Raw genomic sequence first — 17,761 nt, 5'->3', positions numbered from 1 at the left:
CAGTTAATCAGGTGGCTCATTCATCACAAAACCCAATGATATTGCCAACTACTTTAATGACTTGTTCATTGGCAAGATAAGCAATTGTAGGTATGACATGCCAGCAACAAATGCTGACACTACACAGCCAAGAATATCTGACCAAATTATGGAGGACAAGAATTGTACTTTTGAATTCCATCAATGACAATCCACCGGGGTCTGACAGTCTGGGTGGGAAATTACTGAGGATAATGGCGGACGATATTGCCACATCTTCAATTTAAGCCTACTAGAAAGTATGTGCCCTCAGGCCTGGAGGGAAGCTAAAGTCATACCACTACCTAAGAACACTGTAATGACTGCAACACTTAACAAAGAGCTGCAGTTAGTTTCGGAATGGGAAGCAAGGAATAAGTTAGTCATACATTTATCAAAAAATAATAGCATTGTATTTGGGACAAAACATTTACTAAACCTCAACTACATCTTGTAATGAATAATGTAGAAATTGAGCAAGTTGAGGTGACTAAACTGCTTGGAGTAACCCTGGATTGTAAACTGTTACGGTCAAAACATATTGATACAACAGTAGCAAAGATGGGGAGAAGTCTGTCCATAATAAAGCGCTGCTCTGCCTTCTTAACAACACCATCAACAAGGCAGGTCCTACAGGGCCTAGTTTTGTCACACCTAGACTACTGTTCAGTATTATTTTTCTTTTCACCTTTATTTAATCAGGTAGGCCAGTTGAGAACAAGTTCTCATTTACAACTGCGACCTGGCCAAGATAAAGCAAAGCAGTGCGACAAACAACAACAGGGTTACACATGGGATAAACAAACACACAGTCAATAACACAATAGAAAAATCTGTATACAGTGTGTGCAAATGAAGGAGGTAAGGCAATAATTAGAACAATAGTGGCGATGTAATCATAATTTAGCAATTTACACTGGAGTGATAGATGTGCAGATGAGGATGTGCAAGTAGAAATACTGATGTGCAAAAGAGCAGAAAAACAAAAACAAATATGGGGATGAGGTAGGTAGTTGGATGGGCTATTTACAGATGGGCTGTGTACAGCTGCAAAGATAAGTAAGCTGCTCTGACAGCTGACGCTTAAAGTTAGTGAGGGAGATATAAGTCTCCGACTTCAGAGATTTTTGCAATTTGTTCCAGTCATTGGCAGCAGAGAACTGGAAGGAAAGACGGCCAAAGGTGGAGTTGGCTTTGGGGATGACCAGTGAAATATACCTGCTGGAGCGCGTGCTACGGGTGGGTGTTGCAATGGTGACCAGTTAGCTGAGATAAGGCGGAGCTATACCTAGCAAAGACTTGTAGATGACCTAGAGCCAGTGGGTTTGGCGTCAAATATGTAGCGAGGACCAGCCAACAAGAGCATACAGGTCGCAGTGGTGGGTAGTATATGGGGCTTTGGTGACAAAACAGATGGCACTGTGATAGACAACATCCAATTTGCGGAGTAGAGTGTTGGAAGTCCAAGTCAAGGATCGGTAGGATAGTCAGTTTTACGAGTGTAAACTTGGCAGCATGAGTGAAGGAGGCTTTGTTGCGAAATAGGAAGCCGATTCTAGATTTAACTTTGGATTGGAGATGCTTAATGTGAGTCTGGAAGGAGAGTTTACAGTCTAACCAGACACCTAGGTATTTGTAGTTGTTCACATATTCTAAGTCAGAACCGTCCAGAGTAGTGATGCTAGTCAGGCGGGTGGGTGCGGGCAGCGATCGGTTGAAGAGCATGCATTTAGTTTTACAAGCATATAAGAGCAGTTGGAGGCCACGGAAGGAGTGTTATATGGCATTGAAGCTAGTTTGGAGGTTGGATAACAGTGTCCAAAGAAGGGCCAGATGTATACAGAATGGTGTCATCTGCGTATAGGTGGATCAAAGAAACACCAGCAGCAAGAGCGACATCATTGATATATACAGAGAAGAGAGTCGGCCCGGGAATTGAACCCTGTGGCACCCCCATAGAGACTGCCAGAGGTCCGGACAACAGGCTCTCCGATTTGACACACTGAACTCTAACTGAGAAGTAGTTTGTGAACCAGGCGAGGCTGTCACTAGAGAAACCAAGGCTGTTGAGTCTGCCAATAAGAATACAGTGATTGACAGAGTCGAAAGCCTTAGTCACCTTGAGCGTGGCTGAGGAGTACCCGTGACCAGCTCGGAAACCAGATTGCATAGCGGAGAAGATACAGTGGGATTCGAAATGGTCAGTGATCTGTTTGTTCACTTGGCTTTCAAAGACTTTAGAAAGGCAGGGCAGGATGGATATACAGTTGAAGTCGGAAGTTTACATACACATAGGTTGGAGTCATTAAAACTCGTTTTTTCAACCACTCCACAAATTTCTTGTTAACAAACTCTAGAATTTGGCAAGTCGGTTAGGACATCTACTTTGTGCACGACACAAGTCATTTTTCCAACAATTGTTTACAGACAGATTAGTTCACTTATAATTCACTGTATCACAATTCCAGTGGATCAGAAGTTTACATACACTAAGTTGACTGTGCCTTTAAATAACTTAAATTCCAGAAAATGATTTCATGGCTTTAGAAGCTTCTGATAGGCTAATGTACATCATTTGAGTCAATTGGAGGTGTATCTGTGGATGTATTTCAAGGCCTACCTTCAAACTCAGTGCCTCTTTGCTTGACATCATGGGAAAACGCAGCAGTCATACTGCTCAGGAAGGAGATGCGTTCTGTCTCCTAGAGATGTATGTATTTTGGTGCGAAAAAGTGCAAATCGATCCCAGAACAACAGCAAAGAACCTTGTGAAGATGTTGGAGGAAACAGGTGCAAACATATCTATATCCACAGTAAAACGAGTCCTATATCGACATAACCTGAAAGGCCGCTCAGCAAGGAAGAAGCCACTGCTCCAAAACCGCCATAAAAAAGCCAGACTACGGTTTGCAACTGCACATGGGGACAAAGATCGTACTTTTTGGAGAAATGTCCTCTGGTCTGATGAAACAAAAATAGAACTGTTTGGCCATAATGACCATCGTTAAGTTTGGAGGAAAAAGGGGGGGCTTGTAAGCCGAAGAACACTATCCGAACCGTGAAGCACGAGGGTGGCAGCATGATGTTGTGGGGGTGCTTTGCTGCAGGAGAGACTGGTGCACTTCACAAAATAGATGGCATCATGAGGATGTAAAATTATGTGGATATATTGAAGCAACATCTCAAGACATCAGTCAGGAAGTTAAAGCTTGGTCGCAAATGGATCTTCCAAATGGACATACTTCCAAGATTGTGGCAAAATGGCTTAAGGACAACAAAGTCAAGGTATTGGAGTGGCCATCAAAGCCCTGACCTCAATCCCATAGAACATTTGTGGGCAGAACTGAAAAAGCGTGTGCGAGCAAGGAGGCCTACAAACCTGACTCAGTTACACCAGCTCTGTCAGGAGGAATGGGCCAAAATACACCCAACTTATTGTGGGAAGCTTGTGGAAGGCTACCCAAAACATTTGACCCCAGTTCAACAATTTAAAAGGCAATGCTACCAAAGACTAATTGAGTGTATGTAAACTTCTGACCCACTGGGAATGTGATGAAAGAAATAAAACTTAAATAAATAATTCTCTTTACTATTATTCTGAATATCACATTCCTAATTTTTACTAGGATTAAATGTCAGGAATTGTGAAAAACTGAGTTTAAATGTATATGGCTAAGGTGTATGTAAACTTCAACCGTAGGTCTGTAACAGTTTGGGTCTAGAGTGTCTCCCCCTTTGAAGAGGGGGATGACCACGGCCGAGTTCCAATCTTTAGGAATCTCAGACGATACGAAAGAGAGGTTGAACAGACTAGTAATAGGGGTTGCAAGAATGGCGGCGGATCATTTTTGGAAGAGAGGGTCCAGATTGTCTAGCCCAGCTGATTTGTAGGGATCCAGATTTTGCAGCTCTTTCCGAACATCAGCTATCTGGATTTGGGTGACGGAGAAGCGGGGGTGTGGGGGGGGCTTGGGGTAGTTGCGGGGGGTGCAGAGCTGCTGGCCGGGGGTAGCCAGGTGGAAAGCATGGCTAGCCTTAGAGAAATGCTTATTGAGATTCTCGATTATCGTAGATTTATCCGTGGTGACAGTGTTTCCTAGTCTCAGTGCAGTGGGCAGCTGGGAGGAGGTGCTCTTATTCTCCATGGATTTTACAGTCCCAAAACTTTTGGGAATTTGTGCTGCAGGATGCAAATTTCTGTTTGAAAAAGCTAGTCTTTGCTTTCCTAACTGACTGCGTATATTGGTTCCTGATTGGGTGTATTTAAAGGGCAAGTTGGTCAGGATGATATCTATGAGGGTGCCCATGTTTACAGATTTGAGGTTGTACCTGGTAGGTTCTTTGATCATTTGTGTGAGATTGAGGGCATCTAGCTTAGATTGTAGGACGGCCAGGGTGTTAAGCATATCGCAATTTAGGTCACCTAGCAGTACGAACTCTGACGATAGATGGGGGAGGGCAATCAATTCACATATGGTGTCCAGGGCACAGCTGGGAGCTGAGGGGGGTCTATAACAAGCGGCAACAGTGAGGGACTTATTTCTGGAGAGATGGATCTTTAAAAGTAGAAGCTTGAACTGTTTGGGCATAGACCTGGATAGTATGACAGAACTCTGCAGGCTCTCTCTACAGTAGATTGCAATTCCGCCCCCTTTAGCAGTTCTGTCTTGTAGTGTGGTCAGGTGCCACAGAGGGACTAAGGAAAATTGCAATTGGCTCAGAACAGGGCAGCACGACTGGCCCTTAAAAGTACAGGGAGCGCTAACAACATGTACGTCAATCTCTCCTGGCTCAAAGTGGAAGAAAGATTGACTTCATCACTACTTGTTTTCGTAAGAGGTGTTGACAAGCTGAAATTACCGAGCTGTCGGACACCCATGCATACCCAACAAGACATGCCACCAGAGGTCTCTTCACAGTCCCTAAGTCCAGGACAGACTATGGGAGGCGCACAGTACTACATAGAACTCTATTCCACATCAGGTAACTGATACAAGCAGTAGAACCAGATTTTTTTTTGCTCTGCATGGGTAACGCTGCTTCGAGGGTGGCTGCTAAGGTAGGAGCGAGAAGAGGGAGGGAAGCTATACTGTTACACTGGCAATACTAAAGTGCCTATACGAACATCCAATAGTCAAAGGTATATGAAATACAAATGGTAGAGAGAGAAATAGTTCTATAATTCCTATAATAACTACAACCTAAAACTTCTTACCTGGAAATATTGAAGACTCATGTTAAAAGGAACCACCAGCTTTCATATGTTCTCATGTTCTGAGCAAGGAACTTAAAAACGTTAGCTTTTTTACATGGCACATATTGCACTTTTACTTTCTACTCCAACACTTAGTTTTTGCCGTATTTAAACCAAATTGAACATGTTTCATTATTTATTTGAGGCTAAATTGATTTTATTGATGTATTATATTAAGTTAAAATAAGTGTTCATTCAGTATTGTTGTAATTGTCATTATTACAAATAAATAAATATAATAAATTAAAAATTTTAAAAAAAAATCGGACGATTAATTGGTATCGGCTTTTTTTGGTCCTCCAATAAATCAGTATCGGCGTTGAAAAATCATAATCGGTCGACCTCTACTAGGTATATGCCTTATCTCAGCTCACTGGTCACCACAGCAACACCCACCTGTAGCACGCGCACCATCAGGTATATTTCTCTGGTCATCCCCAAAGCCACCACCTGCTTTCCTTCCAGTTCTCTGCTGCCAATGACTGGAACGAATTGCAAAAGTCACTGAAGCTGGAGACTTACATCTCCCTCACTATAACTATAAGCATCAGCTGTCAGAGCAGCTTACCGATCACTGCACTTGTACACAGCCCATCTGTAAATAGCCCACCCAACTACCTCATCTCCATAGTTATTTTTTTGCTCTTTTGCACCCTAGTATCTCTACTTGCACATCATCATCTCCACATCTATCACCCCAGTTGTAATGCTAAATTGTAATTATTTCACCACTATGGCCTATTTATTGCCTTTCTACATTTGCACACACTGTATATACATTTTTCTATTGTGTTATTGACTATACGTTTGTTTATCCCATGTGTAACTCTGTTGTTGTTTTTGTCACACTGCTTTGATTTATCTTGGCTAGGTCGCAGTTGTAAATGAGAACTTGTTCTCAACTAGCCTACATGGTTAAATAAAGGTGAAATACATTTATTTGTATTACTTTCAAGCCCTTTACCAACAATGCAGTTAAGAGCAAAAAAATAAATGATAATAATTAAAGAGCAGCAATAAAATAACAGTAGCGAGGCTATATACAGGGGGTACCGGTACAGAGTCAATGTACGTGGGCACAGTCATCTCTTTACAGGAATACTTTGGGGGGGGGGGGGAAACATTAGATGGCTATAATTGTATCACTCAGACTTCCAAGTACAGACCATAGCATTGCAAATAGACTAAAATAGCACAGACGCTTTCATATGCAGCAACACCTAGAAGGGAAAAACGCAAAACAGAAGCGGTTACTACAGCTGAGGGCGTACACACTACACTAACACCTTCTCCTCCTCAGCTTTGAATCCCTCTGACCCCAATTACTTTAAAGCTTATTAAAGGCATCCTTCAAAGTGCAGAGAGAGGTTGGCCTCCCAGCTCTGTGATTATGAGCAGGCCTGTCTGGCACTGTTCTAATGTGATTCTAAGTGGAGCTGGAGAGCTCTGTCTATCCAGGGGAAAGGTCCTCAGACTCCCAACGCTGAATAAACTAGTCTGGCTGAAGCCGCTATCATTAAGCAGGCAGGGAGATTTCCTATCAAAAACAAATCGCAAGCCTATTTGACTTTTTTTATTCAATACATGATGGCTGGCTAATGGGGGAAAAAAGATCCCAAGTCAACCCATATCAGCCAGACAACCCCTGTGAGTATCCGGCATGTGATTTGAACACGTTTCCAGAATTTGAGACACTGCAACGCAAAAAATGGGCCGTGTGAATGCTCTCTCCTCGGCTAATCCTAATACCAGTTCATCTTGACAAGGCAAATGGTATCACCACGAACAGGTGGCGCACAGTATAATTTCCTAATTAACCAAGGTTGCAAAAACACTCAGCTCTCCAAGGGAAATCCAGTTATGCAGGAGAAATTATATGCACTGGAGTTTCATCGCTCTTTATTCGATCAACCACTGTACACTAATTGGGGGAGTCAATGAATGAATCATCGAGCGAGCCTATCTTAAAACAGCATCAGTGTCTTAACCATCAGTCTGAGTCACACAACAACAACCTCTCAGTATTGTGTTGGTCATGAAATGATCTGTGTGAAAACTGTAAGAGGGGAGGGAAGAAAAACACCAGACTAAAGCTGCGAGAGAGCTACTTAATGCTCAGTAGCAATGCAATTTCTCTTGATTATGAAAATGTGTCATCCATAGTCCATGGATAATGTAACGTATGCTTACAATGCATGCATGAATTAAAAAGCATCAATGAGACAAAGGAAAGACAGATTCCCCTCAATGGCTCATTTCTGCAGCAGCCATTGAAGGAAAAACAGAGCCTGATTCCATTAGGACTAGGATGTAGGAGCTCATCCCCCTCAGGACACATGAAAAGCCCTTTTTTCCCCTGTGCTGCTGCTTTCCTCCTGATGGGAGCCTGCAGGAGCAATGAGACTCCTGTCAGATAGATCTAAAGCAGAGAAAGGAGAGCACAACAACCCCAATCTGCAAATATTTAACAGCTGACATGCTGCTCCTAGTCAAACAAGCCCTGGGCTTTCCCCAGATCTGATTGAGATATACCTCCCTGGCTTGGTTTCTCTGTGAAAGGGAAAGGCAATATGGATAGAGTGGGGTGAGATGAATCACAAGGGTGGAGAGGCATCAGGCATCCAGACACTGGCTTGATGTGATAATGTAGGTTGAGGTCTCTCCTGTTCATTTCCTAAACGTACATGTACCGCCACTGTTATTTGATTGAAGGACAGAGGGGTTTGTTGCTTTGAGAGTGCACTTATTTCCCATAGGATGTTGGGTTAAGGTGGCAATAAATCTCCCGTGGGCAGCTCCTGCATATAGACCGAAGAATCTGCCGAAACTGAATGGGTCACTGTTTATATGGACGTATCAGGATTGGGTCGAAGGCCGAGTTTCCTTTTGTGACGGTGGAGACTTCCCAAACGCCGGAACCTTCAATTTCTAACACGTATAGACCCAGAAGTAAATCATGCAGCTGAACAAATTAAGCAAGATTTTCCTTCTGAGATTAGGGTGGCTATCATCTGCTGGAGATGGCTTTATTACAGCCTACTTTAAAGAGAACTCTTGGTTTCAACACTGAATCACGTCTGGGATTCTCCTGAACTTTATGTTGGCTCGTTAGCTTAAACATTTCTGTCACAGCTCCTAAATAACATTGCCTTTTCGCTTCTCCTTCCAGATCACAAAATAAACCAACAGGCTATATGGCAATAGCCTATATAAAATCAGGTCTAAATGAGCTCATGATAATCACAACCTACCTCAACTCGCCCACCCCCAAAAAATAAAATCTATCCAAATTACCTTTGTAATTTTCTCGACTTGCTCCTATTGTATGTCTGCCTCATAGCGGAAGGAGCCTCACAATGGTGGAACATTTTGAATCCGGTGAGTTCCAAGAAACTCATAATGAGGTAGGCTACTACTGAGTACTAACAAGGCTAGCTCACTTACTGAGCAAGTGAAATCAATACCATTAGATGTCTGCAGGCTACCTACCCCCACTAAGGTTACCACATTTGCTGTGTCCAAGGTTCAGTCAGGCCAATGTCAATGAGCTAATAAAGGGTGTGGAATGTGGATACAGCAGGATGGGTATACAAGATGCTCAAGTAGGCTACAGATCTTTAATTGGCAAATAGTGAATGAAAAAGGAGGCTTAATAAACTGAAAACTAATCAGAAGAACAGACAGTAGAATTTTGGTCCAACATAATGGTCCAACATAGCCCTCAGCTGGCTAGGCGACTGTGCTTGGAGGAGGTATGACAATGTCCAGCCAGTCATGTGAAAGAAGAGATGCTGTCACTGTCCAGAGATGGCTAATGGCCAACCATGCGGGAGAGAGAAGACCTCTTACCATGCCTTCTGTGGCTAGCATGACAGATTTGTAGGCCTCACCCCTGGCAGTGCTGACAATGTGCACACACAAAGACAGGCATTCCATCAGCAGCCTCTATGAGCAAGATCCAATAAAATAGAGCTAATAACTTATGGAGCCTGTACCTTGTGGCAAACACAAGCAAAGCCAAATATGAAAAGGCTCAGTCTTTTTTTACATGTCCAATTTGAAGAGAAAATATTTGGGGTTCTATTCAATCCGTAACACAGACATTCAGCTTTACAGCATGATTAAAATAGAGGCAAAGTTCCCACGTTAGGGGAGACTGTATTCACAGTAAATGCTGCAGATGTCAGCTAAATCAGAAATTACATTTAAATTCAGTGATAAAGATTGAATAGAGCCCTTTAGGCTACGTTTCAATGTGGTGAACCTAATCTTTAAACTATAGCCATAAAGCCCATTACTGTTAGTGCAAGTGAGTGATATAGGCTATCATACAAAAGGGAATCAACACTAAAAGATCCTCTAAATAGATCAGAGGACATTTAATGCAAATACTGTACAACTATAAAACTGTAGGATAAGCTGAACCAGCCTATGCATACAAGACTAACTTGGCCACTTAGACAGTCCTGTGCCAAACTCATTCAGTGTCAGTTTACATCTCATCAACAACAGGACAGGTGGTGTCAAGCAGCAGCCATCTAAAACACCACATTCAGTCAGCCTATTTTAAAAGCATGGTAAATCCATTCACTTGAGTCAATGTGCAGACATCAAGACTGAGAGACAAGGTTAACAAGAAATGTCACACAGCAACATAAATCCACCATTGAAACAAGACACAAACACCAGCAAACATAAATTATTAAAGTTCCAAAACACCCATTAATAGCCTACATTTTTTCCACTTGGTTGTCATCCACAGCTATGATACTCAAGCCAGAATGCAACTTACCAATCTAACAAGCACCATGCTTGGATAAGCTTGACAGGCAAACTGAGTGTCCAGTACTTTGGGTCAGCTGAAAGGTTAAACAGGACTGGTGAAGTCTGAAATAGAACCTTTCCAGCAAACCAGAGCTATGGAACCTAGAACACGGGAGCTATTGAGTTAGACTGGGAGGAAAGAGGTGACACTCCAAAAGCATTGGTCATTGACATAAGGAGCTTTTATTTATTAATTACTTTATTGTTCTGAAGACCTCTGCACTCTTCCAATAGTAGTCTGCTCCTTAAAACAGGAGATACTATAATAACCAAGTCCCGATTCAATTGCTTAAGGATGAGCATTGTGAGGTGTAAAGATCATTCACATCAACGTTCTGACAGACCGTTTAAGAGAATTACTGGGCAAATATTTTACTAATAATAATTTGGTATCCTTTAGACAGTATTGAACTGTATTTACATATTCCTGTCATGAAATCAAACAGACAACTACAGCTATTAGAATGTTGTGGCTTAATACATTTAAACACCGGACCACATTGGGGTAGACCTCAAATTCAAATACTTTTTTGTTGCTACACTGTGGGTAATGTTTTACCCATAGTCTGCTTAACAGGGCCTAGGCTAATCAGGGTCAGTCAGCAGCAGATTTGTAGAGAAACACACTCATCTCGCACAGCTCCTAATATGGACATTCAACTTAAATTGTTCATTCACAGGATAACAAGCCAACTTCATGATACATTATTCAATGTCTGTCATTTGTATACATGTGTTTTCAATCAGACAGGTAATTATATATAAAGTAGTAAAGTACATAAATATACTTTTTAAACATTTTGGTCACTCTTAGTAACGTTAGTAAACTAATTTGGAAGATGTTGAGTCCAAAAATCTGGTTTCCAACCGACGGCAAATTTTGATTTAGACAAATTAACAAAACAGATGCCCCAGGGACAAACATCCTGATCCTGGCTGGCAGCCTAACTAAACCGTTAGTTTGGGGGTTAACATTTCCATAGCCATACAGCAGCCATAGTTCGGGGATCTTCCAATGCTCCATACATCCTCAGTTTCAGACACGAATCTTGTTAGCTAGCTGGAGAGCTAGCTCACTTTATAGCCAACTTAGCTCGCCAATTAAATAACGTTACCGAGTTAGTAATAGCTGCGAGTTAGTGTATTCTGGTAAGTGTGTTCTTAAATGTACCGTATGCAGTTAATGAAAATTATACCTTTACCTACACACAACTTACCATATCATAGACGTTCAAAATTATCGGCTCGTTTGCCATCACTGGCATCAGGAATTTCTTCGGATCCTGGTGCACTTTCGCCAGTTTGCTTCGAGCCACACACCCTCTTCTAGTTAACTAGTAATCTTTTTTTCTCTAGTTAGCTTGCTAACTACTTGACTTAGTTAATCGTACTAACAGGCAAATTAAACATTCAGTTCACCACAAGAGCCCCGCATCCGAAAGCTTTGTCCAATTTTCTCCATAAGCAAACAGCTGTGCACGGCAGTCGGCTAGCTGGCAGGCTAGCTACTGGAGACAGTTCGCGATGAAAGGGAGTCGTTAACGAAAGTGAATATTTTCTGCGTGAAATTGCCATTCAAACACCAAAATGACATTTCTTCTAATAAACCCAAATCATGTATACTACTTTCCAAGTATAATTTTTTCCCCCCACAAAAATATCCAAATGAAAATCGACTATATTCTCAGGTAACGGATGGCCACTGTTGTGCTGTTTCGAACGATACATCGACAGTCGTTTAGTCAACCTGGAAATCGCTGATGAGATTGACAGGATCGGCTATCCATTACTCAACCTAACATTTCTAAATACAACATTTTATGAAGCCTCAGAAATTTTGTCAAATAGCTATTGCTTTAAATGATCCAGCCAATCTAGCAAAATCGTCATGAAAATTGAAGGTTAGACATAACTACCCAGCCTTGGTTTATATTCTCCTTGGTTTATTATCAATTATTTTAAAGAGTACTCATATACCAAGAAATAAAGATACAAAAAGTTCAACATTACTTTTAGGATTGGTTCTTAAACATCAGTCTTTAGGTGTCTTTTGGCAAACTCCAAGCGAGCTGTCATGTGCCTTTTACTGGGGAGTGGCTTCCTTCTGGCCACTCAACCATAAAGGCGTGATTGGTGGAGTGCTGCAGAGATGGTTATCCTTCTGGAAGGTTCTCCCATCTCTACAGAGGAACTCTAGAGCTCAGTCAGAGTAACCATCAGGTTCTTGGTCACCTCCCTGACCAAGGCCCTTCTCCCCCGATTGCTCAATTTGGCCGGGCGGCCAGCTCTAGGAAAAGTCTTGGTGTTTCAAAACTTCTTCCATTTAAGAATGATGGAGGCCACTGTGTTCGTTTATTTTTGTTAACCTTTATTTAACTTTGCAAGTCAGTTAATCTCTACGGAATCGGTGTCCCTATACCGGGACGGTTGAGCTAACATGCGCTAATGTGATTAGCATGACGTTGAAAGTAACAAGAACATTTCCCAGGACATAGACATGTCTTATATGGGCAAAAAGCTTAAATTCTTCTTAATCTACCTGCACTGTCCAATTTACAGTAGCTATGACAATAAAAAAATACCATGCTATTGTTTGAAGAGAGTGCAAAACAACCAAAAACCTTTATTGTGGCAACTGGTTTGATACATTCACCTCTGAAGGTAAATAATGTACTTACATGTAGTAATCTTGTTCTGATTTGTCATCCTGAGGATCCCAGAGATAAAATGTAGCATTGTTTTGTTTGATAAAATCAATTTTTATATTGAAATGTAGGAATTGGGTTCTACAGTTTGAACCCCTGCTGTCTATGGCTCCACACCCACCCCGCCATCTAGATGTGTGAAAGTTAGTGTATAAGCTAGCGATCCATTGTGTGACATTCCTGGGAGTGTGTAAACTTACATTTTGTATTACCATATCATTTTTGTATGTTCTCTATAGCTATGTACTTGAAAATGTATCAATTGACCAATTCAGCACATTTAGAACGCTTCACTGGATCAATCTGAAGCTTTGCACACACACTGCTGCCATCTAGTGGCCAAAATCTAAATTGCCTCTAACCTCCAATATTATATTATAGCCTTTATCTTGCATTTCAAACATGATGGAACAACAAAAAATTGAAAAAGCATGTTTTTTGTTTGTATTATGTTTTACCAGATCTAATGTGTTATATTCTCCTACATTAATTTCACACCCCTATTGATCACCCAGCTACTCATGCCTCTCCCTAATATCAATATGCCTTGTCCATTACTTTCTTGGTTAGTGATTATTGTCTTATTTCACTGTAGAGCCTCCAGCCCTGCTCAATATGCCTTAACCTACCATTTAGTTCCACCTCCCACATATGCAGTGACATCACCTGGTTTAAACGTCTCTAGAGACAATATCTCTCTCATCATTACTCAATGCCTAGGTTTACCTCCAATGTACTCACATCCTACCATACATCTGTCTGTACATTATACCTTGAATTTATTCTCTCACGGCCAGAAACCTGCTCCTTTTACTCTCTGCTCTGAACGCACTAAACGACCAGTCCTGATAGCCTTTAGCCGTACCCTCATCCTACTCCTTCTCTGTTCCTCTGGTGATGTAGAAGTTAATCCAGGCCCTGCAGTGCCTAGCTCCACTCCTACTCCCCAGTTGCTCTCATTTGTTAACTTCTGTAACCGTAAAAGCCTTGGTTTCATGAATGTTAACATTAGAAGCCTCCTCCCTAAGTTTGTTTTATTCATTGCTTTAGCACACTCTGCCAACCCGGATGTCCTAGCCGTGTCTGAATCCTGGCTTAGGAAGTCCACTAAAAACCCTGAAATTTCCATCCCTAACTATAACATTTTCCGACAAGATAGAACTGCCAAAGGGGGCAGTGTTGCAATCTACTGCAGAGATAGCCTGCAGAGTTCTGTCTGCTATCCAGGTCTGTACCCAAACAATTCGAACTTCTACTCTTAAAAATCCATCTCTCCAGAAACAAGTCTCTTACTGTTGCCGCTTGCTATAGACCACCCTCTGCCCCCAGCTGTGCCCTGGACACCATATGTGAATTGATTGCCCCCCATCCATCTTCAGAGCTCGTGCTGCTAGGTGACCTAAACTGTGACATGCTTAACACCCCGGCCATCCTACAATCTAAGCTTGATATCCTCAATCTCATACAAATTATCAATGAACCCACCAGGTACAACCCCAAATCCGTAACCACGGGCACGCTCATAGATATCATCCTAACCAACTTGCCCTCCAAATAAACATCTGCTCTTTTCAACCAAGATCACAGCAATCACTATCCCAGCAGCAGGACCGCTACCTCCGCCTTTGTGCAAGGAGGTGCACTGCCAGAGCCCTGCAAAATGACCTCCAGCAGGCCACAAATGTGCATGTGTCTGCTCAAACGGTCAGAAACAGACTCCATGAGGGTGGTATGAGGGCCCGACGTCCACAGGTGGGGGTTGTGCTTACAGCCCAACACCGTGCAGGACGTTTGGCATTTGCCAGAGAACACCAAGATTGGCAAATTCGCCACTGGCGCCCTGTGCTCTTCACAGATGATAGCAGGTTCACACTGAGCACATGAGCACATGTGACAGACGTGACAGAGTCTGGAGACGCCGTGGAGAACGTTCTGCTGCCTGCAACATCCTCCAGCATGACCGGTTTGGCGATGGGTCAGTCATGGTGTGGGGTGGCATTTCTTTGTGGGGCCGCACAGCCCTACATGTGCTCGCCAGAGGTAGCCTGACTGCCATTAGGTACCGAGATGAGATCCTCAGACCCCTTGTGAGACCATATGCTGACACATGCACATTTGTGGCCTGCTGGAGGTCATTTTGCAGGGCTCTGGCAGTGCACCTCCTTGCACAAAGGCGGAGGTAGCGGTCCTGCTGCTGGGTTGTTGCCCTCCTACGGCCTCCTCCACGTCTCCTGATGTACTGGCCTGTCTCCTGGTAGCGCCTCCATGCTCTGGACACTACGCTGACAGACACAGCAAACCTTTTTGCCACAGCTCGCATTGATGTGCTATCCTGGATGAACTGCACTACCTGAGCCACTTGTGTGGGTTGTAGACTCCGTCTCATGCTACCACTAGAGTGAGAGCACCGCCAGCATTCAAAAGTGACCAAAACATCAGCCAGGAAGCATAGGAACTGAGAAGTGGTCTGTGGTCACCACCTGCAGAATCACTCCTTTTTTGGGGGTGTCTTGCTAATTGCCTATAATTTCCACCTTTTGTCTATTCCATTTGCACAACAGCATGTGAAATGTATTGTCAATCAGTGTTGCTTCCTAAGTGGACAGTTTGATTTCACAGAAGTGTGATTGACTTGGAGTTACATTGTGTTGTTTAAGTGTTCCCTTGATTTTTTTGAGCAGTGTATATTCTACCCTGCCTTTCTAAGGTCTTCGAAAGCCAAGTCAACAAACAGATTACCGACCATTTCGAATCTCACCGTACCTTCTCCGCTACGCAATCTGGTTTCAGAGCTGGTCATCAGTGCACCACAGCCACGCTCAAGGTCCTAAACGATATCATAACCGCCATCGATAATAGACATTACTGTGCAGCCGTCTTCATCAACCTGGCTTAGGCTTTCGACTCTGTCAATCACAACATTCTTATTGGCAGACTCAACAGCCTTGGTTTCTCAAATGATTGCCTCGCTTGGTTCACCAACTAATTCTCTGATAGAGTTCAGTGTGTCAAATCGGAGGGCCTGTTGTCCAGACCTCTGGCTGTCTCTATGGAGGTGCCACAGGGTTCAATTCTCAGACCAACTCTCTTCTCTGTATACATCAATGATGTCGCTCTCGCTGCTGGTGATTCTTTGATCCACCTCTACGCAGACGACACCATTCTGTATACCTCTGGCCCTTCTTTGGACACTGTGTTAACTAACCTCCAGATGAGCTTCAATGCCATACAACTCTCCTTCCGTGGCCTCCAACTGCTCTTAAATGCAAGTAAAACTAAATGCATGCTCTTCAACCGATCGCTGCCCGCACCTGCCCGCCCGTCCAGCATCACTATTCTGGACGGTTCTGACTTAGAATATGTGGACAACTACAAATACCTAGGTGTCTGGTTAGACTGTAAACTCTCCTTCCAGACTCACATTAACCATCTCCAATCCAAAATTAAATCTAGAATCGGCTTCCTATTTTGCAACAAAGCATCATTCAATCATGCTGCCAAACATACCCTCGTAAAACTGACCATCCTACCGATCCTCCACTTCGGCGATGTCATTTACAAAATAGCCTCCAACACTCTACTCAACAAATTAGATGCAGTCTATCACAGTGCCATCCGTTTTGTCACCAAAGCCCCATATACTACCCACCACTGTGACCTGTATGATCTCGTTGGCTGGCCCTCGCTTCATACTCGTCGCCAAACCCACTGGCTCCAGGTCATCTACAAGTCTCTGCTAGGTAAAGCCCCGCCTTATCTCAGCTCCCTGGTCACCATAGCAGCACCAACCATAGCACGCGCTCCAGCAGGTATATCTCACTGGTCACCCCCAAAGCCAATTCTTCCTTTGGCCGCCTCTCCTTCCAGTTCTATGCTGCCAATGACTGGAACGAACTGTAAAAATCTCTGAAGCTGGAGACTCTTACCTCCCTCGCTAGCTTTAAGCACCAGCTGTCAGAGCAGCTCACAGATCACTGCACCTGTACATAGCTCATCTGTAAATAGCCCATCCCATCTACCCCATAGTGTATTTATTTATTTGTCTTGCTCCTCTGCACCCCAGTATCTCAAATTGCACATTCATCTTCTGCACATCCTACCGTTCCAGTGTTTAATTGCTATATTGTAATTACTTTGCCACCATGGCCTATTTATTGCCTTACCTCTCTTACCCTACCTCATTTGCACATGCTGTATATAGATTTTTCTATTGTATTATTGATTGTATGTTTGTTTAATCCATGTGTAAGTCTGTGTTGTTGTATGTGTCGAACTGCTTTGCTTTATCTTGGCCAGGTCGCAGTTGCAAATGAGAACTTGTTCTCAACTAGCCAACTTGGTTAAATAAAGTTTTTTTTATTTATTTTTTTATCCCATTTTCTCCCCCCTTTTTGTGGTATCCAATCGCTAGTAATTACTATCTTGTCTCATCGCTACAACTCCCGTACGGGCTCGGGAGAGACGAAGGTCGAAAGCCATGCGTCCTCCGAAGCACAACCCAACCAAGCCGCACTGCTTCTTAACACAGCGCGCCTCCAACCCGGAAGCCAGCCCCACCAATGTGTCGGAGGAAACACCGTGTACCTGGCCCCCTTGGTTAGCGCGCACTGCGCCCGGCCCGCCACAGGAGTCGCTGGAGCGCGATGAGACAAGGATATCCCTACCGGCCAAACCCTCCCTAACCCGGGCGACGCTAGGCCAATTGTGCGTCGCCCCACGGACCCCCCGGTCGCGGCCGGCTGCGACAGAGCCTGGGCGCGAACCCAGAGACTCTGGTGGCGCAGTTAGCACTGCGATGCAGTGCCCTAGACCACTGCGCCACCCGGGAGGCCCTTGGTTAAATAAAGTTGAAATAAAAATTTAGTCCAAAGCTCACCGCCATTGGACTCAGTGGAGCAGTGGAAACACGTTCTCTGGAGTGAGGAATCAAGCTTCACCATCTGGCAGTCCGATGGACAAA

The 17,761-nt window shown here is 43.4% G+C and overlaps 1 protein-coding gene across 2 annotated transcripts in view; it reads right to left on the bottom strand.

Annotated features, from left to right (window-relative positions):
- Window positions 1-12,018, bottom strand: part of desi2 (desumoylating isopeptidase 2) — a 53,131-nt gene extending 41,113 nt beyond the window's left edge. For both annotated transcript variants that reach the window (XM_071409429.1, XM_071409428.1), the window contains exon 1: window positions 11,314-12,018. In XM_071409429.1, coding sequence (XP_071265530.1) covers window positions 11,314-11,361 — 48 coding nt within the window. In that variant the 5' untranslated portion in view covers window positions 11,362-12,018. The remainder of the gene's footprint in view (window positions 1-11,313) is intronic.
- Window positions 12,019-17,761: the final 5,743 nt, after the last annotated feature.

The sequence above is a fragment of the Salvelinus alpinus genome, chromosome 7, assembly GCF_045679555.1.
Source record: "Salvelinus alpinus chromosome 7, SLU_Salpinus.1, whole genome shotgun sequence".
Lineage (NCBI taxonomy): Eukaryota > Metazoa > Chordata > Actinopteri > Salmoniformes > Salmonidae > Salvelinus > Salvelinus alpinus.
Note: the sequence above shows the minus strand (reverse complement) of the source record. Positions and strands in the feature narration are given on the sequence as shown.